Source organism: Nylanderia fulva, unplaced genomic scaffold (genome assembly GCF_048542155.1).
Source record: "Nylanderia fulva isolate GAGA-0341 unplaced genomic scaffold, ASM4854215v1 Scaffold162, whole genome shotgun sequence".
Classification (NCBI taxonomy): domain Eukaryota; kingdom Metazoa; phylum Arthropoda; class Insecta; order Hymenoptera; family Formicidae; genus Nylanderia; species Nylanderia fulva.
The window spans coordinates 118,330-146,023 of record NW_028189857.1 but is presented as its reverse complement, the minus strand read 5'-3'; the positions used below and the strand labels follow the sequence as shown (position 1 = coordinate 146,023).

The window sequence follows — 27,694 nt, the reverse complement described above, 5'->3', positions numbered from 1 at the left end:
GACTATATTAATGTTTTCTTCGTGAAACATAGGGTCAGCGAGTAAAATAGCCCTATCTACTAAGCTTGTGATGACACTGAGTTTACATCTCATCGGATGACTTGATAGAAAATTTATATATCGACTTGAAAACGTAGGTTTACGGAACCAATTAGTCGTTAGTTTGCCACCAATACGTATAACTTTTGTGTCTAAAAAACTCAGAGAAAAATTGTTCTCTAATTCAGATGTAAATTTAAGTCGAGTGTGAAAACCATTGAAAATCCCAAGCATATCCTCTATTTTTCCTTTCGGAATAATTGAAAAAATATTGTTATAGTCCGAATGACTATAACTGTATTATATTAAATATAGTTTTAATAATAAATTAGTAAGTCGGCTATTATGCAATCATTTGAGAAACGTTCTCACGCTCTCGCGAAGCGCTTATCGCGAAAAGACGCAAACGCGATGAAATATAAGCGTTACACCGAAAACCACGGATCGTAAGCGAAGACTCAACCTGCTTTGCTTGCACCTAGATAAAAGCGTGTGAATAAAAATTAGCCAATGAAAGAGTTTTTCTACATCTTCTCCCGAAAGATGTAGAAAAGGGCAGGAGACCACCGCGAACGGAGAGCGAGGCGATGAAGTCAGTTGCTAACAAAAATCCGAAAAGTCAAGTCACTAATTAGAACCTAACTACGAGTCGAAGACAAGCCGCAGAATACAAACTATCACCTGTAATCTAACTATCGAGTGCGAGCATACTTAACTAACCACTCAGGTGGGACATAATTAGACATAATTAAACCAACTCGAGAAATAAGTGAAATAAAAGATTTATTCAGATAAACAAGTGAATTAGTTAAAGTGGAGACGCCCGACGATCCTAGGATCCTCATCCTTCAGTCGACTGAGACCCCAAAATTTTCCGTGCCTTCCCGGAGGCACAACAATATCATCGACGTACCTAAAATAGCAAAAGAGTTCGAAATCCAATTGACGCAAACAATATGATTCCAAATCGTCCATAACCATGTCAGACAAAATTAGAGACAAAGGAGACCCCATAAGAGAACCGAAAACCTGTTCGTAAAATTTACCATCAAAAACGAAACTAGTTGAGCGCATAACAGTGTCTATGGCGTATAAAAACTGCGCAAGGTTAAACAAAGTAAATTGTGAGATGTCGTCCCATCGGTTTTCTATTGCTATCTTGATTAATTCTCACGGGGTGTTTGTAAAAAGTGAAGTCACGTCTAACGAAATCATCATCTGACTATCGTCAATGTTTTTATCTTTAATGATTTCCACAAAGGACCAACTATCCTTGATATGAGATCGAGGTTTTTTGACTGCATTTTACAGTATCTCACTCAAAAAGGTTGCAATGTTATAAGCAGGACTTCCTACCGTTGAAATTATGATACGGAGAAGGTAACCTGCTTTATGGATCTTTGATAAACCATAGCCCCGAGGCAAATTACCATTCGTACATCTCAAATGTTTGTATGTGGTCTCATCTATCAGTTTATTGTCCAACCAAGATTTTAACAAAGAAGTAATTCTTGCGTTCAATGCATTCAGTGATGTCTTATTGAGTAATCTATAAGTGGAAACGTCCTTCAATAAATTGTTCATTTCCTCCACATAGTCTGTCCGACTCATCAACACCGTAACCTGGCCTTTATCCGCTTTTGTTACAAAAATATTTTTGTTTAATTTCAAAAATTTTGAGTATTCAGAATACCTATTAAATATGTATCTATTCATGTAGCACGCATGTTTTTGTCTACTCAAAAACTTGTGTACCGAGCACGCTATTAACAATCTCACATTATCAAGACTATCCTTAGGAAACTTTCGATATGAATTTATAATTAATTGTTGCGATGAAATGTATCAAAATTAAAATTATTTTTATGTAACTTTTTATAGATTTACTTGAAAAGGGCTGCAATGACAGCCGAAACGTTGTATTTCAACTAATTATTTATAATAAATGATTGCCAGTTTGGTCGACTTTTAACGTTGAGGAGAGATTTTTATTAATTATTACTGGCGAATCTTAAGAATTATTATCTGTTTCATGTTTAAAGTCTTGGTAGTAAACCAAGAATAATATGTGACTTATGCACATTTCGTTTATTTCCAACGAAAAAGTAATTTTCGTTGGAGATGTACGCAAGAAACATCCGCGTATGGCCCTTAGGCCTTTCTTATTTGTATTTAATATTACAGAGTCTTGATATATGTATATATTGTTGCGCCTCCTGGACGCCTCTCGTGCGGTCACACACACAATCACTCTCACTCGCGCGCGAAATGAAATGAAGACTCGTTTGAACACAAGTTAAGTTTTTAATGGGTCGACCCAGAGAAAATACAAAGAAGATAAATTGTATTTTGTAATAATTAATAAAAATTGTGTCTGCGGTCTCGTAACGTCAATCGGACTTGACAGCTAGACCAAGATTGACAGATGGCGACGATAAACAAAAGTAAGTTGAAGGTTGTTTATCAACAACTCTCTTGACGACGATCTCCCGGAAACGTCTTAAGGGATGAGGGTGCAGATTCAGGGGCGCAGCGCTGCCACCCTTCTTTTAAGATTACCGTCCCAACAATCTAACACGGAGACTCTGAAAACCTAGGACTCTGATGCTGATTCTCGAGGAACGACGAGTCTCCTGCTCTTCCCAAGCTGCTGCTTGGGTGGTCGAGCAAAACGCCTGAACCCACTTTACACGTCTTCGTCCGTACGAATCCTGCCCTCCTCGAGCTGCTGCTACGAGTTACCGGGCTTTGTCCTGTTCTTCTCCGCACCCAAATGGTGTCTCCTGAGAAAAGTTGGCCAGACTTTTCCCTGCACCAGCTGAGCAAAATCCCTGCTGTCCTCGTTGTTCCACTGCTCCCGCTGAACCATCCTCCGAAGAAACGTCAAATTCTCAGACAAGGAGGGGAGTTACTTCCCGGACCCTACATTCCTCATGAACGCCTCTAGTCCCTGTCTCGGTATTTGCCCTTTATCTCGTGGAAAAACCACGAGTCAGAAACCACGAGAGAGACAGTCTTCCTGGCGAAGAACAATCTTGTGACGATAAGATGATCTTCTTACAATTAGTTGAAGAATTAACAACCGTGGAAATAAAGCAAATGGGAAGTCTCCTTCTGGAAGGTGTCAGCTCCGTCCACAGAAATCTTTCTGAAGAACCTTCACCTTCTGAAGACTAAAGCAAATCTTCTCTCGAAGATTTCCAACTGGAACAGAAAAACATTCCTCACGCAGTACAAACTCAACAAAGAGAATGCGCACATTCCCAGACACACACACACACACACACACACACACAAGTTCTTTGATTTTCAAAAAAAATCTTTATTCGGGCTCTGAACTAACAATTAACAATATTTCTTTCTATAAATGGAGTTAATCTATCCACATAAACCACTTTCTTCCTATGTCTGCGTGTCTTTTGAATGCAATACACCACATCATTGAACTTCTTCACTATAGAAAAAAGTCCTTCCCAATTATTTTGTAACTTGGGAGCTCTACCTTTAACTCTTCGAGCATTATAAAACCAGACTCTCTCTCCCTCTTAAAAAAGAATCTACCTAACTCCCTTATCGTTCCAACTCTTCACCCTAGAAGATCTAATATTCATCTTCTCTCTAATTTTGGAATGGATTTCATCTAACTTTCTTCTGAGAGTACCAGCGAAATTTTCTATCGAAGACGGCTCTTTTTCTTCTAATCTAGGAACATTTTCTCGTAATAGATCCACTGCAAGTCTTAGACCTCGAGCGAAATATAACTGTTCGCTGAAATAATGGAACTTCGTGGTATTAGGAAAACGCGGACTACTGCGTTGCATCCTCAGTCTGATGGTCAAATCGAACGAAAACATCAGACAATAATCAATTATCTAGCAAAATATATTTCACAAAATCAAAAAGATTGGGATCGATGGATTCCCATGTTTCTTCTAGCTTACAGATCTTGCGGAGTCATTCCAGTGGTTTCGTGCTTCGAAGATCTGTAAGCTAGAAGAAACATGGAAATCCATAGATCCCAATCTTTTTGATTTTGTGAAATATATTTCGCTAGATAATTGATTATTGTCTGATGTTGTCGTTTGACTTGACCATCAGACTGAGGATGCAACGCAGTAGTCCGCGTTTTTCTAATACCGAGAAGTTCCATTATTTCAGCGAACAGTTTCGATTCAAAATTCTTCCCTTGATCGATATGTACTTTTAAAGGTATTCCATGTCTTGCAATAAACTCATTAATGAAGATTTCTGCCACTGTCTTTGCTCTAATATTCTTCAGGAGAAAAGCTTCTACCTATTTAGTGAAGCAATTTTCGATGACAACCAAATACTTGTTTCCAAAAGAAGTTATTGGAAGTGGACCTAGAATATCCATTTGAATTCTTTCAAAAAGACTTCCGACATTATAGATCTGCATAGGAGATTTTCCTTTTCCTGTGGGGCCTTTCTTCGAAACACAAACTTTGCAAGACTTGCACCAATCTTCAACGTCTTGCTTATAAGTCGCCCAATAGAAGCGTTGTCGAATCTTTTCCAAGGTTTTGTTTATTCCAAAATGACCTCCCGAGGAAGAATCATATACTTCCTCAAGGATTTTTTTCACTCGTTTTCGAGGAACAATTAATTGAAGAAACTAAATTACAAATTTGAGGTTTCCCACTTCTTGTAAAGGATTCCATTCCGAAGAACTAATGCATCCCAATACGTCCAATAGATCTGAGCGGAAATGTCATGGGTCATCAATTTAGAACGAAGTGGACGTGTTCCTTCTCTTTTTCCTTGAATAATAATGGCAATACTGGGATCTTCCTCTTGATCTTTTCGCCAATCCTCTAGATCCTCTCCTTGGAGTATGAGTCGGGCAATAATTTTTTCATTTTTTACTGTTCTTTTCTTCAACTTTGGCACAATATTCACAACCATAAGTCTCACATAGTCGTCTGGACAATCCATCGGCATTCTTGTGAGACTCTCCTTTTCGGTGTTGTACTTCAAAGTCGTATTCTTGGAGTCTTTCCAACCAACGAGCTAGTTGCTCCTCCAAATCTTTAAAAGACATAAGCCATTTTAAGGAAATATGATCAGTTCGAATAAAAAATCTTCGACCTAAAAGATAATGTCGAAAAAATTTAATAGCATTGATAATTACTAATAATTCTCGAAGAGTTACACAATAATTCCGCTCAGTTTTGCTAAGAACTTGACTAAAATACGCGATAACCATTTCTCTCTCATCTTGTATTTGTGATAAGACTGCACCTACTCCAATATTGGAAGCATCGGTATCTAAAATAAATTGACCTTCTCCTCTTGGAAAAGATAACACTGGGGATGAAGATAACATTAATTTCAAGTTTTCAAAAGCACTATCACATTCATTGTTCCAAAGAAATTTAACTTGATTCTTTGTTAATGCAAAAAGAGGTTTAGCTATCGAAGAAAAACCTTTAACAAACTTTCTATAATATGAGCAAAACCCCAAAAAACTACGCAATTGCTTTTTGGTATGTGGCACTGGCCAATCTTTTACAGCAGCAATCTTCTCCGGATCTGTAGTAACGCCCTGTTCAGAAACTACATGTCCCAAATATTTGACATTTTTTTGCAAAAGTATACATTTTTTAGATTAATTTTAAGATTTGCTTCTCGCAATCGTAAAAATACTTCTTTAAGATTCTTAAACATTTCCAAGAAATCTTTTCCAAAAATGATAATATCATCCAAATAAACCAAACTTCTTCTTCTTCTTCGTTTGTTAGGACTTAGTCCTGTCGTTCTCAACACACGCTGTCCCTTTATCCTTCCTGTGATGTCGAAGTCCAGCTTTCGTACCACCTCTTTGGTGGCCTTCCCACGTGTCTGCTGGTATTTGGTATGTTCATTTTTACGATTTTAGGTATTCTGTCGTTCTCCATCCTGTCGACGTGGTCTATCCACTCCCTGCGTCTCCTTTTTATCCATCTTACTACGTCTTGGACTCCGCACGCCTGTCTTATTTCCTCGCTTGTCTTTCTATCGTAATTTGTGTATCGCATAGTTGCTCGGAGTATTCTCATTTCAGTTGTCCTTAGATATCGCTTGGTGCTCGTTGTCTCTGCTCTTGTTTCTCCTGCGTATGTCATTATCGGTCTGATACACGTTTGGTAGATTCTGATCTTGCTTTCGATTGTCATGTATTTATTCCTCCATACGATATCTCTTAGGTATCCCGAGATCATTGATGCTTTGGTTGTTTGGTCTCTCACTTCCTTCTTTATGTCTCTGTCGCTTGTGATGTTTACTCCGAGGTATTTAAACTTCATGACTTAGTTTACTGGCTTATCATATACGGCTAGGTTGCAGCGCCTCGGCTCCCTTGCCACAGCAAGTGATTCAGTCTTCTGCACGAATATGACCATGTTGAGTTTTTTTGAGTTATTTCGAACTTATATACCATTCTTTGTAGATCATCTTCATCCTCTAAGATGATGACGGCATCATCGGCATAGCAAACTATTCTAATAGCTTCCTTGCCCATTCGATACCCCCTTCCCGCCGTTTTGACTTCCTTAATCAGTTCATCCATGATTAAGTTGAACAGTATCGGGCTAAGGCTATCTCCTTGTCTTATTCCGTTAGGTACTGGTATTTTCTTTGTATGTTCACTACCTGCTTTTATTATTGTACTGTTGTTCGTATTGAGCTCCTTGATGGTTGTTATAATTCTGGGGTCTATCCTTCTTCTCCAAAACGTTTTTCAGTCTGACTCTGTCAAACGCCTGCGTTAGGTCTACGAAGCACATGTATGCAACTTTGTCGTACTCTATAGCCTTTTCCACTATTTGTCGTATTATGAATATCGCGTCTATCGTGGATCTGTTCCGCCTAAAACCTTGTTGTTCTTCACAAATCCCTGTCTGCGCGGTCCTCTCGGCTAGGATTTTTGTCATCAGCTTCAGGACTGCGCTTAGCAAAGTAATTCCTCAATAATTCTTTGGGTCTGCTTTAGTTCCTCTTTTGAGTATGGTGATTGTGATACTTTCTTTCCATTGTGTGGGTGGTCTTCCGAATTTTATAACATTATTATATAACGTGGTTAGTTCTTTCCTCAGGGCATCTCCTCCATACTTGATCATTTCATTTGTTATTCCATCCGGTCCTGGTGCCTTCCTATTCTTCAGCTTACAGGTTGCTTGTTGGATCGCTCCTTCGGTGATACTGTAATCTGATTCCTCGTTGTCCCTGTATGGTTCTTCCAGTTCATTCTGTGTCTTCGTATAGCGTTTTGAAATGCTTTTCCCATTCCTTTGATTTGATGGTGTTGATCTGTACGTACTCGTTGACTGGTTTTTTCCGGTTTCTTAACATGCTCCATACTTTCTTTTGCGCTCCATAGAGGTCATGTTCCATGTCTGCTGAGAATTTTTCCCAATATCCTTGTTTGATTGTCTGTATTGCAGCATTGACTCTGTTCCTTACTACTTTATACTGTTCATATGTGATAGCCTTGCTCCTATATCTTAGGTATGATTGCTTTTTTTCTTTTGCGAGTTCTTTAATCTCTTCGCAGAACCAGGGTTTATTTTGTATTCTGCCATTTTTGATTTTCCTCTTTCCGAGTGCTTCTTCGGCGGCGCCTATTATGTTCGTTTTGAGTTTCTCCCAGGCGGTTTCCACTTCATCCTCATCCTGTATTGTGTTGTTGTTAATTTTTTGTGTTAGTCTCTGTTGGTATAGGTATTTTGTTGTTTCGTCGGATAATAGCTCTATGTTCAATTTCTCTATAGTGCTCTCTTTTTTCTGTTCTGCAGGGTGTATGTGCCGTCTTATCTTTGCCAGTACTAAATTGTAGTTGCTCTCAGTATTTGCCGAGCTCAGCACCCTGACGTCCAAGATACTAGAGGGGTGAATGTTTCTGTTTGTTATCACATAGTCTATTATTGATTTTTGTCCTCTAGTATTCTCGAATGTTATTTTGTGTTGTGTTTTATGGGGATAGAACGTGTTGTTTATTCGTAGTTCGTTATGCGCGCAGAATTGGATGAGCAACTTCCCATTTCCATTGATTGCTTCCTCATTAAATTGGTTTTTTATTCCAATGATGACTTCCTTACCAACTTTTGCGTTCAGGTCCTTGAGTATTACTACTTCGTCTTGGATTGGTATTTCATCCAGTGTTTTTTGTAGATTTGTGTAGAAATTCTCTCTTTCCTCCTGAGTTTTGGTGATGTCCGGCGCGTATGTACTTATCAAGTGTGTTCTAGCTCCAAGGTTGACTGTGGTTCTTAGTATTCTATCGTTAATATACTTTATATCCTGGATGTGCGTTTCCTATCTTTGGTGCATCAGCAAGCCGACTCCAGATGTTGCTCTCTCATTTTTGTTCTTTCCGCTGTATATCAGTATGTAGTCCTCATATTTCATGTTTCCTTTTCCTTTCTTCTTTGTCTCTGAAATGGCACATATGTCTATTTTGTGCTTTAACCATAAACCAAACATTTCTTTGAAATAATTCCGTGTAAAACTTTTTCTATTAATCGTTCAAATGTTGCAGAGGCGTTACACAATCCAAAAGGCATAACTGTAAATTGCCAAAGCCCCTTACCGATAGAAAAGGCTGTTTTCTCTTTATCAGAAGGACGGATTTTTATCTGCCAGTAACCGCTTTTCAAGTCAAGCGTAGAAAACCAAGAATTACCTGATAGCTGATCTAAAATATCGTCGATTCGAGGGAGGGGATAGGAGTCTTTCACCGTGATATCGTTGAACCTTCGATAATCGATACAAAATCTGAGAGATCCATCTTTCTTTTTAACCAAAACAGCTGGAGACACCCAAGGACTCTGAGATTCCTCGATAACTCCTTCAGTTTTCATCTCCTCCATGATTTTATCAACTTCTTCTCTCATCTGCAAAGGAATCCTACGGAGTGCCTGCTTAATGGGGAGAGTCTTTGACATTTATAACATGCTCAACAACATCACAATTCCCGGCAACAATTTCGCAAGAGAATAGATCTTGAAATTCATTTAAGAAGTCAATAAAAGTTTCTTTTAGAATTTCTTGTAAATGGATGGAGCTCTTTTCAAAAAGTTTATTTAAAATTGACATGACTTTCTTCGAAAAATATTCCATCCGTAAACATTTAAAATCTTCATTATCAAATCCAGATTCATTAAAAGCTTTATTGAAAACTCTGTCCAAATTAATTTTTTTAAGAAAATCAATTCCAAGTATACATTGATCATTTATTTCTGCAATAAACAATGATATTTCAACAGAATAATTTCCAATTTCGATCTTTGCTTTTACTAAAAATTCAATTAAAATTTTCTCTACCGTCGGATATTTCAAATTAATATTTTTGATTAAAATCTTCCCAAAATCTTTTCTAACTAATTTACTATTTATTGAGACATCAGAGCCCGTATTTATTTTAAATAAACCACCTTTTCCATTCAGTTTCCCAAAATATGAGAAATAATCTTTTTAAAGAATTCTCCTAACACTACACTCTACAAAATCAAAAGTCGGGGTACTATCAATGAAAGTTGAACCTTCCCCGAAAAGTTCAACTAATTCTAGTTTCCCTTTCTGTCAGGGCATTGAAAACGAAGATGTCCGGTCTTTCCGCACGACCAACATTCCTTAGAGGAAAAATTATTTGTCTGCGCTTTTTTTCCCGAGTCTTTTGAATTTTCGCGTTTCCTTTTTACGGAGTTAGTTCGCGCGTCATTCCTCTCTGCCTTTTGAAAATTTTGCTTTTCGAAATTTTTGAATCTCTTGTTGTTACCAGAATTCTCCCTTTTTCTCTCAAAATTTTCCCTTTGAATGATTTTGACAGCTTTTGCCCTTTCACTTGCTAGATTTAAAGAGGTTATCCCTTCTAGTTGAAGGGTTCTCTTCACAAACCCGTATGTCAAACTGGAAATAAATTGAGCGCAAGCAATTTTATCACGAACCAAGAAAGAACATTCCGAATACGCGAGTCGTGATAATCTCTCAAGTTCGGTCCCAAACGAAGCAAAATCTTCCCTAAATTTCTGTCTTCTATTAGTGAAAAGAGAATAATAATTTTGTGTTAAATTTCCGTCTCCAAAAAGAAGCTCTATATATATATATATATATATATATATATATATATAATTTTGATTTTAATTCCACAAAAGTTAGATCTTCAAAATTCTCAATATTCTCTAACACAGTTCGCGCTTTTCCCCTTAAATTCGCGGCGAGAGTTATCGTTTTCATCTTATCATCCCAATTATTTGCCATCGCGATCAAAAGAAATTGGGAGAGGAATTCCCGCAGCGGAACTTTTCCGTCGTACGTATCGGGCTTCAATTTAAAGCCCGTTTTCGCGCGAAAATCGTTGGTCGACTCAATCGCGGCTATCGCACAAGCTCCCTGTATATTATGTGTGTCCCCGGAAGCTCTATTATTAGAAGGACTTAGCTGATTTTGCTGTGACATCCGCTGTTTAAGTTGTCGTAATTGATCGTCCTTTTTTCAAAGAAGAACTTCGAAGTGAGCTTGTTGTTGCTCTCGCTCAGCACGCATTTCCCGCAGTTCTCGCAATGCAGTTTGGAGCATTTCCGACTCGGAGGAAGTCTCGTTGACAGAACGACGTTCCGCTCGAGATCGCGTTGCTCTCGGAGAATGACTCGTTACCATTATGTCGCAGCTCTTCCTTGTTGGTCCTTTGGAATGTCGTGGGCGATCCCGGATGAGCCCCCAAAATGTTGCGCTTTCCGGACCCTTCTCATGCGGTCACACACACACACAATCACTCTCACTCGCGCGCGAAATGAATTGAAAACTCGTTTGAACACAAGTTAAGTTTTTAATGGGTCGATCCAGGGAAAATACAGTTGAAGATAAATTACATTTTGTAATAATTAATGAAAATCGTGTCTGCGGTCTCGTAACGTCAATCGGACTTGACAGCTAGACCAAGACTGACAGATGGCGACGATAAACAAAAGTAAGTCGGAGGTTGTTTATCAACAACTCTCTTGACGACGATCTCCTGGAAACGTCTTAGGAAATGAGGGTGCAGATCCAGGGGCGCATCAATATATTTCTTTGTATTTATTTTGATAATTGTGTATGTGTGATTTTATTGTTAGCAATAAAATATTTTTTATTGCTAACAATAAGATCACACATACACAAATATCAAAACCATACCCATACCAACCAAGTAGTCGGCAACTTGTGGTTTAAATTTGTAAATTATCATGCGTATTTGTATATCATGTCGGAATGAATTTTTTCATTAATTTTTTTTGCGGTTAATTGCGTTTCACGCTGCTGAAGACTCAAAGACAGAGTCGAAACGTACGTATCTTATCTTTGTGATGTGTATTTTAACACCATAATAAATTTTGTTCTATAGAATATATATAATGCGCTTTATTATCTGCGCCGTAGCTCTTACAGCCAATCTTACTTGAATGCTTTCTTGTTTAAAAATATTTTTGTGCAACCGGCGCGCGAAAAGTCGCCCTTTCCGCACATGATGGGATTTTAGAAAGGTCTCTTTTTTCACGCACCGGTCACACAAAATATCGTAGCCAACATGTGTGGGTCATAAATCGGCCGATCGTGCGGATTGTCATACTCGGCTTCACCTCATGCGCCAAACTTCCGCACTCTCGGCCGATTTACGATCCCCCGCACTTGTTAGCTAATATACTATTATATTACCTTCTTTATTATTTTTTAAACTTAAATCTCTAGTAATCAAATATGTATTAAAAATACATTTTCTTTATTACAAATATATAATTATTTTTTATTATCTTGATATTTTACACATATTTATTTATTTATTTATTTTAGTAAATTAAATTATTTTATTAAATGTTATATTTTTATACTTATGTGTTAAGGAAATCTTTCAGCAAATGACGAACTCCGACAAAATAGCAACACATATATCCAAAACATATGTACGTATACACAACGCACGCACACATACGTACGAATCGTAATTCTAATTATACGATAAAATTAGTAATTAGCTCTGTTAAATTAATAATTGTAAACAAAGAAGGGCTATAAGAGCTATTAAACATAACAAGTTGTCAGTTAATATTAAAAAATATAACAAAACTTCATTTGAACGTAGCAAGAAATAAATAAGAAGTGATCAATACGAATAAATGATCACTTCTTATTTATTTCTTGCTACGTTCAAATGAAGTTTTGTTATATTTTTTAATATTAACTGACAACTTGTTATGTTTAATAGCTCTTATAGCCCTTCTTTGTTTCTAATTATACGTTTATATTAGACTTTTAATCCAGATTTAGAGGCTAACAGTGCTTTCTTTCGTGTTTCCTAATCCTAGGAAATGTGCTTTTTTTATTCGTAAAACTTTATATTGCATACATATAAAGCATATATTATGATGAGGTTGACAGTTTGTCTGCAATTCGAGATGTTATATCGAAATGAAAATAGATAAGAAAAACTGGTATTTTTCATTTTTCATATAAAATCGAATTTCCGTGGTATTATAGATGTATGCATTCTAATCGTACAGAAGCATTTTTAATTCTGTCAAATTAATGCAGAGAATTCCTAGAAGTACGAAAATATACGACTACGTCGATAAAACAGAAATCGAGAGGAATCCCCTTAAGGAGATGCTGATTAGGTTTGTTTTATCGACAAATATTATTTATTGATATGAAACTATGAAGTCACCAGATGATAATTAAAAAATGGTAATAATTCAATCGACCAAATCTGGCAAATAAGTAAATTTATTGAATTTTCACAACGTTTCGACCGTGGGTTTCGGCCCTTATCAAGTGCTATGTTCTTAAATTAAAGTAAATCACTTTTTTAAAAAACAAAAATTCGATCTTAGAATATGACATCATATAATAACATGATAGTATAAAACAAAATAACTATAACGATTTATACTATCATGTTATTGTATGATGTCATATTCTAAGATCGAATCTTTGTTTTTTAAAAAAGTGATTTACTTTGATTTAAGAACATAGCACTTGATAAGGGCCGAAACCCACGGCCGAAACGTTGTGAAAATTCAATAAATTTACTTATTTGCCAGATTTGGTCGATTGAATTATTACCATTTTTTAAATATTATTTATATTTAACTTTATTACCTATATACAGAATGAAAAATTCTTTACTAGAATAAAAGTATTTTTAATAACAAATCTAGGCTATTATATTGTGTGTGTATATAAAAAAAATGTTAAATAATTACCAAGTACACTGGTCAAGAAAATTATCGCAACACGCAATTAATATCAAAATTTTGTGTAAATTCAAATAAGCGTATCTCCGCGAAAAATTATCGTATTTGAAAATTTTTTTGTTTTAAAGGGTGAAGTCTCTACTTTAAGAAACTTTCGTTTGATTTTGATTTTATTCTCTCCCCTTTTCTCCATTCCTTTAAAAAGTAAGGTGTTTTTTTTCAAAAAATTGCAAGACGAATTCTACGGGATGAAATAAATTTTTTTCGCAAATCTTATCCAAATTTTCGTAAAATATGGACTTTGTCCTACAAATTAAAAAAAGCAAAGTTCGTACAATTTATTTTGGCAGAGTTACGGCATATCAAAGTTATCTATGCATTTTTGTACAATCATCACCAGCATTAGCGATACCCGACGCGCACCAACGATGATTGCGCGACAAATTGCTAATAAAGATCTCCCTCACAGAATCAATGATCGAACAATTAGAAGACATTTATGTGAACGTGGTTTAAGATCGCGAGTTCAACATTTTTTTCTCCAAATGTATAGATCATACTTCTTTTTCATACATTAGAAGAGGAAAATGTCGAACTTGCGATTTTAAACCACGTTTACGTAAACGTCTTCTAATTGTTCGATCATTGATTCTGTGAGGGAGATCTTTATTAGCAATTTTTTAACCAGTGTATATACCAAAAAAGTTAAATAATTACAGTTTTCTTAGGTTAAGCTGATCCAATGCAAAACCCAGTCAGAAATGTCGAATCGATGTCGAATTGGTCGAATCGATATCTTTTCGACCGATCATTTCTAACTGGGAAGACCGATACAAAAACTGTAATTATTTATCTTTCTTATTTTTTTATATATACCGTTACATAGTTGTCCCGACGCACGTGCACTCCCTGACGCGGGGCCAAAAAGCCGAGCGGCCGCGCCTAAGAAGCGAGAAAAGGAGAGAGAGAGAGAGAGAAAGCTTTATTTATTAGCGCTCTGGGACAAGTCCCCTCAAGCGCATAAAGTACATGATGGCACCAACAATAATTACATATTTATATACAAGTATAATGGAAATGTATAATAGGTATAGAATAATGTAAAAATATAAAAGAAAAGAAAAAACAATGAAGACATAAACAGTGTGGAAATAAAAATAAGCATAAAAATTGAAGCATGACTATAATAATGGAAAGTATAATAGATGTAGAAAATATCAAAACCATGTACTAAACGTACAGATCATAATTTAAACAAGAAACAAGGAAAAATTTCAAGGCCAGCTAGTACACTAGTATACCAACGAATATTCAAAATAGACAATTATGCACTTTAAGATTCCCTTTTTCTGATGTTTAGGCATGCTAGAGAGTATTCGTTGTAAAGCTACTTGATAGGCAGTTAAGAAGATTGGTTGAGTAAATGCACATAGAGTTTCTGTTTAAAGACAGTTAACAATGTCGTATCCCTCACAGATGGAGGCTGTTCCACAGCCTAATTGACGCAACTCTGAAAAAGCGCCTAAATAATTCTGTTCTACACTGGGACTCCTTCAAGGTATCCGTAAGAGTCCTAGTTTGACGCTCCGAAACTAAAGTCCTGTAGTAGAGATTTGAATAGAAAAATCCAGGCTGTTTCTCTCTTAATATGTTAAATAGTAGACATCCCAGGAAATAGTTTCTGCGTTGACCGACTTTAAGCCAATGTATCCTCTCATAGTACGGTGTTATATGTACATCCGCTCTTGCATTAAAGATGAATCGTATGCAAGAATTTAAGGCTCTATAGAGCCTTCTATCCTGATCCGCTGTCATATTAGTAAAGGCAACACATCCGTAATCCAAGTGAAGCTGTACCAGGGATTTAACCAGTTTAGTTCTAAGTGCTTCTGAAAATAGATGTTTGCATAATTTAAGCTGATATAAAACCGAGTGCACTTTATTTGTTGTCATGGTGACCTGCCTCATCTACGATAAAGTGTTGGTAATAATTACTCCAAGATACTTTACAGATGTAGAAAATTTAGTCAGACTTATCTACTTTTACTCTAGGGAGAGCATACAAGTCAATTTTCTTTATGAATCTAGAGGTTCCGAGAATAATTGCCTGTGTCTTGTCCGCATTCAAGAGGAGTCCATTTGCCTCAGACCAATCAACTATGACTTCAACATTCTCGTTCACCCTGCTGATAGCATCCATCAAATTCTTCGGTTCACAGTGCAGATATATTTATTAGGTCATCCGCATAGAAATTATATTTGCAGTGAGAAAGAATAAAACCAAAGTCCGATAGATAGAGTACGAAAAGCAGGGGCCCCAGGACAGAGCCCTGCGGCACTCCTGTCCTTATAGGATATCCCGAAGAATAGGTATTCCTCATGCGATCCACAACAACCTGCATCCTCCCTGTTAAATAAGAGTGAACCCATCTCAAAGTATTATCTAAAAGATTCAAATGCTTTAGTTTCCTAATCAGTAGAAGGTAATTCACTCTATCAAAGGCTTTAGAAAAATCAAAAAGTACTGATACTGTGATCATTCTCTTATCCGCCGCCTGTCTGACATCATCTATCATTCTTATAAGGCTAGTTTGAACCGAATGATTATTCCGGTAGGCAGATTGATATTGATCTAGAAGATTCGAATCCTTAAGAAAACCCCGCAATTGTTCACTGGCCACACTCTCCAACATCTTTGCCAGAACAGATAGGACCAAAATAGGCCTATAGTCCTTAACTATCACCGGGCTTCTGACCTTGGGTATTGGAGATTATAGCTGTTTTCCACTGTGACGGAAAGACTCTTCTGCTTAGAGAAAAATTCAACAAGTGCTCCAGTATTGGCATCAGATAGTGCATAGAGTGCCTTAACAGTGCCAAGGAAATTTCATTCGCATCAACCGCATTTGATTTAATTTTTGCAATCACTCTGGTAATAGATGCCGGTATGACATAACTCCAATGGAAATTTTCATCATTGAAAATTTCCGACAGTATGTCATCAATAGTGCCTTTACGTTCTTGAATTGAATCGTTGCCAAGGTCAAAGAATTCTCCGAATTCCTCAACTGTATAAAGTAAACCTCCTCCTTGCTTTCTTGCTTTAATAAGTCTAAGGTGCCTGAGTTCCTTCCATACTTCATTTGCCCCTCCTGTTCGATTAACTATGTTAGTAAAATATCTACTCTTCGCGGAACGCACAATAGCCTGCACCTCATTTCTCAGGGCTAGGTATCTATCATAAAGTCCATTGTACTTATGTCTACGCAAAGCTCTTCTCGCCATATCCCTGCCCCTCAAGCGAATATCGTCTGGCAACCAGGGAGCAGGCAAGTTCCTTGCTTTAATAAGTCTAAGGTGCCTGAGTTCCTTCCATACTTCATTTGCCCCTCCTGTTCGATTAACTATGTTAGTAAAATATCTATTGTTCGCGGAACGCACAATAGCCTGCACCTCATTTCTCAGGGCTCGGTATCTATCATAAAGTCCATTGTACTTATGTCTACGCAAAGCTCTTCTCGCCATATCCCTGCCCCTCAAGCGAATATCGTCTGACAACCAGGGAGCAGGCAAGTTCCTGAAGAGGCGCGTTGGCACAGGAACCTGAGAATTAAAAATCTCTATAAGCTTCGTGTTGAACAACTCAACCTTTTTATTTATATTTTCGGATGCTAGGAGATCGCTCCAGTTTATACCCTCGATGGCCGTCCGGAACTTATCGCCATCAAAATCACTCCAGTCTCTAAATGTGACCTGTCTACTCTTCTTGCGCTGAATCACGATCCTGTATTTAATATAAATTAAGTGATGCGCAGATAGAAACGCCGCATCCTACTGGCCGTATTCGATTAGCTTATCTTTGTTATCCATTATACATAAATCCATAATGTGTCCGAGCACCTTAGGTGATGAGTAGGTTCATATGGCACCAGATATAGACCTAATGCAGAAATTAAAGTATCCATCAGCTGGCTTTCGAAAGAGACCTGTCGCATGTCTGCATTAAAATCGCCTAGAATGACAGCATGTCTGTATTCAACCTGGAGATCAAAATACTTCTGGAAAAACTCATTCAAATAGCCTGTGTTAGGAGAGCGATATACAACAGCAAGCAGTAGTTTCGATGTACCCGAGGGCAAAATTTCAACAATAATAAATTTCGACCCACCAGGTTGTAATGCAGCCGAACTGCATAGAACAGAAGCGCGCAGATGCTCCCCCAAATAGAACGTAACACCTCTCTCCTTCTACCTTCTCTATCACATCTAAATAGCGAATAACCTTGGAGAGAGAGAGAAAGGAAGAGAGGGAGGGAGGGAGGGAAGGAGGGAGAGAGAGAGAGAGAGAGAGAGAATTGTTTATACGGAGAAATTATCCAGGAAGGTAAAAGTAAGCGGCAAAAACATCATGCATGAAGAACGTGGCTCACATGAAGGTTACCAATTTCTTTTTCTTTTTCTTCTTTTATGGCAAAGAACACACTATTATAGATCAATGGTTCAAGTTGCCAGATTTTCTTCTGAATAATATAAGCTTGGATTTGTACGTGTTTTGTGTGTATGCGTGTGTGTGTGCATCGGATCTCCGTACGGGTCTCACGAAGGTTACCAACAACAACTAAGTAATTCGGCCGTGGGGCGAGGGGACTGCACCCGCCAACAGACGCAGAAAGGGCTCCGAAAAGCCGCGGATAATCTCCACACCCCGCATCCTCCCCGCTAGAATCCCGCCGACTGTTAACAAGAAGGCCCGCAGCTTAAGGCCGCGAAAGCCTCGAAATAACGCACCTCGACAGCGTAATTTTTATTGTTAAATTAGTTGTCGCGAGGGGTACCGTGATTACCCCTCACGCTACCTTACTGTCATGCGAGTAAGGAAAATCGCGGAAAGCTCTAATTGGTTGTCGCACGTACTACTCCCTACTCGCCAAATTCGCCCGGCTGCCGATAGCGAGTCGGCAGATTCGGTAGATTGGCGCGACCGCTCGACCTGACAAGAGATACGAATATCTGAGGACTTGATAGAAGGGCTTAGCCGAGTTTCGAGGTCCAGGAAAGGAATTCTTCCGGTGAGGCTACTCTATCTCAGAATCACGCAAGTAACACGTTCGATTTAGGTAGATTCCAAATCTTGACCGTTCTGTTTAGATCACTTTAATTTGGTGTAATTCTTTAGCGTATGAGCTAAGCCCGTTTTCGAGAGTAATTTTGATTTGTGATTTCGCGAGCAATCGTGGTCAAGCGGCAAAGAATTTCGCGAATATCTATGCGTCGTTGTTATCTTCACGAGTTAAGTCTCTCTGGGGTTATTGTCGTCGCGCCGTCTCAATTTCTGTTGCGCTTATTTTCGTATCTGTATGATTGCGCTTTTACTGGAATGTCGAGTAATGCATGTGTGAATGTGTAAAGCGAATCGCGTAAATATTGTCGTCTGTCGCGTAATTCGGGTGTCAAGTGTAATTGAGAGAAAGAGAAAAAATCGAGCGCGACCGCGAAAGTGATAAGGACGGAGAGTGCGGGCGCGCGAGGGCGAACAAGATGGCAACAGTCGTCATCGTCACGGCAATCAAATTCTATCATATTACGGCGGTATTTTTGCTCTTTGCGTGTCGTCAAGACTCTTTCAGACCTAACTTCTGACTCTCTTAATTGTCGAACCCTTTGTTCCGCTTTTTTCTTGTATGTCGTATATCATGTGATTGTCGCGTATCTGACGTATGTAAAGTCTTCGTTATTTTTCGAGTCTAGCTTGTCGTCGTACTTCTATATCGTACTGTTATATTTTGCTGGCTCTGTTGAAATCTTAGCAACGTCACAATTTGTTATTGAAATTATCTTCACATTACGAATATTGTATCAAATCAATTTCTTTTTGTATTACCTTTTTTGTTTATTTTGTAAAGCCAATTATACCCTACATTTCTTTCTAATTTTCCAAATTATGTAAATTATATTTTCTGCTATATATTTTTTTGTAATCTCACAGTTATCCGATTTACGTTATACGATATATTGTTTTTCCTTTTCTTCTCTTATTGTAATAAATCGGAATTATTTTATATCACACGTTTGCGTCCTTATTTTCTTTTGTCTCTTAGTGCTGTTGCGCCTCATTACCGGGTAATTCGTGTACGATTAATTTCGCGTGTACTCTGAGTAAACTATTTATTCTTTCTTTGGTGGCAACACAACCCTGCCCCTCGTTAAGTAAACAACCGGCCCGTCGCGGATCTTCCGTTGAGATCCGCGTTATTAATTATACTTTTGTCTTCCTAACCTTTCTGAGAGTCGTCGAAAAGAGCCGACAGTCTACGCGTGTAATTCGTTATCAAATTGTATCGAGTTTTCGTTTTCTATTTGAAGCATATAAATATCGAGTCGAATTTTGAGAGTTACTTTTGTTTCAAAGAGAAAGAGGGTGTCGAGTTACTAAGCTACGAAAATTAAGAAAAAATTGTATCAAGGGAATCTCGAAGGGATCAACGATCTCCCACTAGCTCTAAGGCCCCTCAAATATAATCCAATATCCGAAATATATTGTCCATTCTTTTAATCTACAAGGAAGTTATTTTTTGAGTACTTGTTTCCTCTCTCTCTCCGGGACTTCGAATTCTAAGACTCTCGCGATAGAAGAACTACGCCACTTTGTCAAATAATGATACCGAGCTACCGAGGTTGAGCTATCGTGTTTTCGCGTAAAATATGTGCGATAAGTTTGTGTGGCCTGACCGTACCTGGCACCTAGTAATTAAGAATCGGTATCGAGAGGTACGTAAGTATAGCATGGATAATACGACAAAATTGCGCGTCTTTCTCGTTTTTCAAGAAAGTAACGTTGCAGTACGTAACTTGTGCTCATGATATCCTATCATAATATGATTACAAGACATACAACATATTTCAATCAATATTAGAAGATCATGACATGATGAAATCTGATCATCAGACATTTCTATCTGGGCAGTTTGTTGCGTCAATCTGTTGTCGCACAGTTAGTGACAGATCTGCTCTGGCGTTACACCCAATTTGATGTTAGGATATGCTTTCAACTTTTGATTGCAATTGGGGCGCGCTCGAGGACACAGTAGGCCTTGGATTTGCAGCCATATTTGGCAGAAAATTGTTTTCCGATTGTTAACAATTCTCAAACAAATGATTAGCTGAATATATGTTAATCATTCAAAGCTTAGACAAAATTTCTTTTTTTACAGTTATATATAATTTGTCAACTTATAACTTAGCCTTATTTCACTTCTTAATGTAATTTTTATTTCCTTTTCACGGACGTAAAGTTATTTTGTATACATAATTTTTATATCTCAGACTAAATCGTTCAATGGTTAAGTTCTTGAAAAGAAGAATATGAGTTGTACATATATGAATAATCATTTTTTCTATATTCTTTATTACTAAAATAAATAATAATGCTTCACGTACTAACACACTTTAAAAAACGCGATGCACTTTTTAAAGTAGACATTGCTGATACCTTCACTTCTGTTTTCGCTTTTGATTAATTATTCGGATAAGATCGTGTTCATAATGTATAATATTTACCTTTAAAGACGTCGCTGTTGAAACGGCTGAGAGAATTATGGGAAATGTTCAGAAACAGTAAATATTGAAGATCGGAAAAAGCATTGTCTTCCATGTGAGATAATTCATTGTAGCTGAGATCTAATCGTAATAGTGAATCACCTATAGTTATAAAAGCATTTTGTGGAACAATACCTGTAAAACAGGATAACAGTTAGAAGAATTCAAGAAGTCAATGTTTATGCAAGAAAAAATTTCAAAAGATATCTTATTATTATAACAAAAATTTATTATAAAAATGATCGAAAAACTAAAATCTTAAAATTTTGTAAGTGTTCAAAATTTTTTATTGAGAAAAGACTCATAAACATTAATTATTTCATGCTTATCAATAAATAATTTTATCATTATTTAAGAATTATTTAAATTGCTATTACTTATAGATGAGATATGAAATATTTCATGGAAAAATACAATTGTATTAATAGCATAATATAATAGAAATATGTAGAGAAAGCTAGCTGCAAAAATGTTCACATCAGATAAACATCGTTTTCTAGTTAAACTTGAAAGACAATACATATATGGAAAGGTAACACATGCGATTCATTTTAGAATTTATTTTAAAAAATGCTTTAATAATCGGAAATTATATATTAAGAAGCATTAAATCGTTAAATTTAATTGTTAAAGTATTTAATATCTTATAAATATTGTTGCGCCTGCCGGACGCCTCTCGTGCGGTCACACACATAATCACTCTCGTGTCGTTCGACTTGACCATCAGACTGAGGATGCAACGCAGTAGTCCGCGTTTTTCTAATACCGAGAAGTTCCATTATTTCAGCGAACAGTTTCGATTCAAAATTCTTCCCTTGATCGATATGTACTTTTAAAGGTATTCCATGTCTTGCAATAAACTCATTAATAAAGATTTCTGCCACTGTCTTTGCTCTAATATTCTTCAGGAGAAAAGCTTCTACCTATTTAGTGAAGCAATTTTCGATGACAACCAAATACTTGTTTCCAAAAGAAGTTATTGGAAGTGGACCTAGAATATCCATTTGAATTCTTTCAAAAAGACTTCCGACATTATAGATCTGCATAGGAGATTTTCCTTTTCCTGAGGGGCCTTTCTTCGAAACACAAACTTTGCAAGACTTGCACCAATCTTCAACGTCTTGCTTATAAGTCGCCCAATAGAAGCGTTGTCGAATCTTTTCCAAGGTTTTGTTTATTCCAAAATGACCTCCCGAGGAAGAATCATGTACTTCCTCAAGGATTTTTTTCACTCGTTTTCGAGGAACAATTAATTGAAGAAACTAAATTTCAAATTTGAGGTTTCCCACTTCTTGTAAAGGATTCCATTCCGAAGAACTAATGCATCCCAATACGTCCAATAGATCTGAGCGGAAATGTCATGGGTCATCAATTTAGAACGAAGTGGACGTGTTCCTTCTCTTTTTCCTTGAATAATAATGGCAATACTGGGATCTTCCTCTTGATCTTTTCGCCAATCCTCTAGATCCTCTCCTTGGAGTATGAGTCGGGCAATAATTTTTTCATTTTTTACTGTTCTTTTCTTCAACTTTGGCACAATATTCACAACCATAAGTCTCACATAGTCGTCTGGACAATCCATCGGCATTCTTGTGAGACTCTCCTTTTCGGTGTTGTACTTCAAAGTCGTATTCTTGGAGTCTTTCCAACCAACGAGCTAGTTGCTCCTCCAAATCTTTAAAAGACATAAGCCATTTTAAGGAAATATGATCAGTTCGAATAAAAAATCTTCGACCTAAAAGATAATGTCGAAAAAATTTAATAGCATTGATAATTACTAATAATTCTCGAAGAGTTACACAATAATTCCGCTCAGTTTTGCTAAGAACTTGACTAAAATACGCGATAACCATTTCTCTCTCATCTTGTATTTGTGATAAGACTGCACCTACTCCAATATTGGAAGCATCGGTATCTAAAATAAATTGACCTTCTCCTCTTGGAAAAGATAACACTGGGGATGAAGATAACATTAATTTCAAGTTTTCAAAAGCACTATCACATTCATTGTTCCAAAGAAATTTAACTTGATTCTTTGTTAATGCAAAAAGAGGTTTAGCTATCGAAGAAAAACCTTTAACAAACTTTCTATAATATGAGCAAAACCCCAAAAAACTACGCAATTGCTTTTTGGTATGTGGCACTGGCCAATCTTTTACAGCAGCAATCTTCTCCGGATCTGTAGTAACGCCCTGTTCAGAAACTACATGTCCCAAATATTTGACATTTTTTTGCAAAAGTATACATTTTTTAGATTAATTTTAAGATTTGCTTCTCGCAATCGTAAAAATACTTCTTTAAGATTCTTAAACATTTCCAAGAAATCTTTTCCAAAAATGATAATATCATCCAAATAAACCAAACTTCTTCTTCTTCTTCGTTTGTTTGGACTTAGTCCTGTCGTTCTCAACACACGCTGTCCCTTTATCCTTCCTGTGATGTCGAAGTCCAGCTTTCGTACCACCTCTTTGGTGGCCTTCCCACGTGTCTGCTGGTATTTGGTATGTTCATTTTTACGATTTTAGGTATTCTGTCGTTCTCCATCCTGTCGACGTGGTCTCTCCACTCCCTGCGTCTCCTTTTTATCCATCTTACTACGTCTTGGACTCCGCACGCCTGTCTTATTTCCTCGCTTGTCTTTCTATCGTAATTTGTGTATCGCATAGTTGCTCGGAGTATTCTCATTTCAGTTGTCCTTAGATATCGCTTGGTGCTCGTTGTCTCTGCTCTTGTTTCTCCTGCGTATGTCATTATCGGTCTGATACACGTTTGGTAGATTCTGATCTTGCTTTCGATTGTCATGTATTTATTCCTCCATACGATATCTCTTAGGTATCCCGAGATCATTGATGCTTTGGTTGTTTGGTCTCTCACTTCCTTCTTTATGTCTCTGTCGCTTGTGATGTTTACTCCGAGGTATTTAAACTTCATGACTTAGTTTACTGGCTTATCATATACGGCTAGGTTGCAGCGCCTCGGCTCCCTTGCCACAGCAAGTGATTCAGTCTTCTGCACGAATATGACCATGTTGAGTTTTTTTGAGTTATTTCGAACTTATATACCATTCTTTGTAGATCATCTTCATCCTCTAAGATGATGACGGCATCATCGGCATAGCAAACTATTCTAATAGCTTCCTTGCCCATTCGATACCCCCTTCCCGCCGTTTTGACTTCCTTAATCAGTTCATCCATGATTAAGTTGAACAGTATCGGGCTAAGGCTATCTCCTTGTCTTATTCCGTTAGGTACTGGTATTTTCTTTGTATGTTCACTACCTGCTTTTATTATTGTACTGTTGTTCGTATTGAGCTCCTTGATGGTTGTTATAATTCTGGGGTCTATCCTTCTTCTCCAAAACGTTTTTCAGTCTGACTCTGTCAAACGCCTGCGTTAGGTCTACGAAGCACATGTATGCAACTTTGTCGTACTCTATAGCCTTTTCCACTATTTGTCGTATTATGAATATCGCGTCTATCGTGGATCTGTTCCGCCTAAAACCTTGTTGTTCTTCACAAATCCCTGTCTGCGCGGTCCTCTCGGCTAGGATTTTTGTCATCAGCTTCAGGACTGCGCTTAGCAAAGTAATTCCTCAATAATTTTTTGGGTCTGCTTTAGTTCCTCTTTTGAGTATGGGGATTGTGATACTTTCTTTCCATTGTGTGGGTGGTCTTCCGAATTTTATAACATTATTATATAACGTGGTTAGTTCTTTCCTCAGGGCATCTCCTCCATACTTGATCATTTCATTTGTTATTCCATCCGGTCCTGGTGCCTTCCTATTCTTCAGCTTACAGGTTGCTTGTTGGATCGCTCCTTCGGTGATACTGTAATCTGATTCCTCGTTGTCCCTGTATGGTTCTTCCAGTTCATTCTGTGTCTTCGTATAGCGTTTTGAAATGCTTTTCCCATTCCTTTGATTTGATGGTGTTGATCTGTACGTACTCGTTGACTGGTTTTTTCCGGTTTCTTAACATGCTCCATACTTTCTTTTGCGCTCCATAGAGGTCATGTTCCATGTCTGCTGAGAATTTTTCCCAATATCCTTGTTTGATTGTCTGTATTGCAGCATTGACTCTGTTCCTTACTACTTTATACTGTTCATATGTGATAGCCTTGCTCCTATATCTTAGGTATGATTGCTTTTTTTCTTTTGCGAGTTCTTTAATCTCTTCGCAGAACCAGGGTTTATTTTGTATTCTGCCATTTTTGATTTTCCTCTTTCCGAGTGCTTCTTCGGCGGCGCCTATTATGTTCGTTTTGAGTTTCTCCCAGGCGGTTTCCACTTCATCCTCATCCTGTATTGTGTTGTTGTTAATTTTTTGTGTTAGTCTCTGTTGGTATAGGTATTTTGTTGTTTCGTCGGATAATAGCTCTATGTTCAATTTCTCTATAGTGCTCTCTTTTTTCTGTTCTGCAGGGTGTATGTGCCGTCTTATCTTTGCCAGTACTAAATTGTAGTTGCTCTCAGTATTTGCCGAGCTCAGCACCCTGACGTCCAAGATACTAGAGGGGTGAATGTTTCTGTTTGTTATCACATAGTCTATTATTGATTTTTGTCCTCTAGTATTCTCGAATGTTATTTTGTGTTGTGTTTTATGGGGATAGAACGTGTTGTTTATTCGTAGTTCGTTATGCGCGCAGAATTGGATGAGCAACTTCCCATTTCCATTGATTGCTTCCTCATTAAATTGGTTTTTTATTCCAATGATGACTTCCTTACCAACTTTTGCGTTCAGGTCCTTGAGTATTACTACTTCGTCTTGGATTGGTATTTCATCCAGTGTTTTTTGTAGATTTGTGTAGAAATTCTCTCTTTCCTCCTGAGTTTTGGTGATGTCCGGCGCGTATGTACTTATCAAGTGTGTTCTAGCTCCAAGGTTGACTGTGGTTCTTAGTATTCTATCGTTAATATACTTTATATCCTGGATGTGCGTTTCCTATCTTTGGTGCATCAGCAAGCCGACTCCAGATGTTGCTCTCTCATTTTTGTTCTTTCCGCTGTATATCAGTATGTAGTCCTCATATTTCATGTTTCCTTTTCCTTTCTTCTTTGTCTCTGAAATGGCACATATGTCTATTTTGTGCTTTAACCATAAACCAAACATTTCTTTGAAATAATTCCGTGTAAAACTTTTTCTATTAATCGTTCAAATGTTGCAGAGGCGTTACACAATCCAAAAGGCATAACTGTAAATTGCCAAAGCCCCTTACCGATAGAAAAGGCTGTTTTCTCTTTATCAGAAGGACGGATTTTTATCTGCCAGTAACCGCTTTTCAAGTCAAGCGTAGAAAACCAAGAATTACCTGATAGCTGATCTAAAATATCGTCGATTCGAGGGAGGGGATAGGAGTCTTTCACCGTGATATCGTTGAACCTTCGATAATCGATACAAAATCTGAGAGATCCATCTTTCTTTTTAACCAAAACAGCTGGAGACACCCAAGGACTCTGAGATTCCTCGATAACTCCTTCAGTTTTCATCTCCTCCATGATTTTATCAACTTCTTCTCTCATCTGCAAAGGAATCCTACGGAGTGCCTGCTTAATGGGGAGAGTCTTTGACATTTATAACATGCTCAACAACATCACAATTCCCGGCAACAATTTCGCAAGAGAATAGATCTTGAAATTCATTTAAGAAGTCAATAAAAGTTTCTTTTAGAATTTCTTGTAAATGGATGGAGCTCTTTTCAAAAAGTTTATTTAAAATTGACATGACTTTCTTCGAAAAATATTCCATCCGTAAACATTTAAAATCTTCATTATCAAATCCAGATTCATTAAAAGCTTTATTGAAAACTCTGTCCAAATTAATTTTTTTAAGAAAATCAATTCCAAGTATACATTGATCATTTATTTCTGCAATAAACAATGATATTTCAACAGAATAATTTCCAATTTCGATCTTTGCTTTTACTAAAAATTCAATTAAAATTTTCTCTACCGTCGGATATTTCAAATTAATATTTTTGATTAAAATCTTCCCAAAATCTTTTCTAACTAATTTACTATTTATTGAGACATCAGAGCCCGTATTTATTTTAAATAAACCACCTTTTCCATTCAGTTTCCCAAAATATGAGAAATAATCTTTTTAAAGAATTCTCCTAACACTACACTCTACAAAATCAAAAGTCGGGGTACTATCAATGAAAGTTGAACCTTCCCCGAAAAGTTCAACTAATTCTAGTTTCCCTTTCTGTCAGGGCATTGAAAACGAAGATGTCCGGTCTTTCCGCACGACCAACATTCCTTAGAGGAAAAATTATTTGTCTGCGCTTTTTTTCCCGAGTCTTTTGAATTTTCGCGTTTCCTTTTTACGGAGTTAGTTCGCGCGTCATTCCTCTCTGCCTTTTGAAAATTTTGCTTTTCGAAATTTTTGAATCTCTTGTTGTTACCAGAATTCTCCCTTTTTCTCTCAAAATTTTCCCTTTGAATGATTTTGACAGCTTTTGCCCTTTCAATTGCTAGATTTAAAGAGGTTATCCCTTCTAGTTGAAGGGTTCTCTTCACAAACCCGTCTGTCAAACTGGAAATAAATTGAGCGCAAGCAATTTTATCACGAACCAAGAAAGAACATTCCGAATACGCGAGTCGTGATAATCTCTCAAGTTCGGTCCCAAACGAAGCAAAATCTTCCCTAAATTTCTGTCTTCTATTAGTGAAAAGAGAATAATAATTTTGTGTTAAATTTCCGTCTCCAAAAAGAAGCTCTATATATATATATATATATATATATATATATATAATTTTGATTTTAATTCCACAAAAGTTAGATCTTCAAAATTCTCAATATTCTCTAACACAGTTCGCGCTTTTCCCCTTAAATTCGCG

General features: G+C 37.2%; 1 protein-coding gene across 3 annotated transcripts in view; it reads right to left on the bottom strand.

The window, feature by feature from the left end:
• The window catches only part of LOC114943642 (uncharacterized), a 139,029-nt gene that overhangs the window by 17,786 nt on the left and 93,549 nt on the right, over positions 1-27,694 (bottom strand). For all 3 annotated transcript variants that reach the window (XM_085480953.1, XM_085480955.1, XM_085480954.1), the window contains one exon: positions 20,819-20,992. In XM_085480953.1, the coding sequence (XP_085337079.1) occupies positions 20,819-20,992 (174 nt within the window). The remainder of the gene's footprint in view (positions 1-20,818; positions 20,993-27,694) is intronic.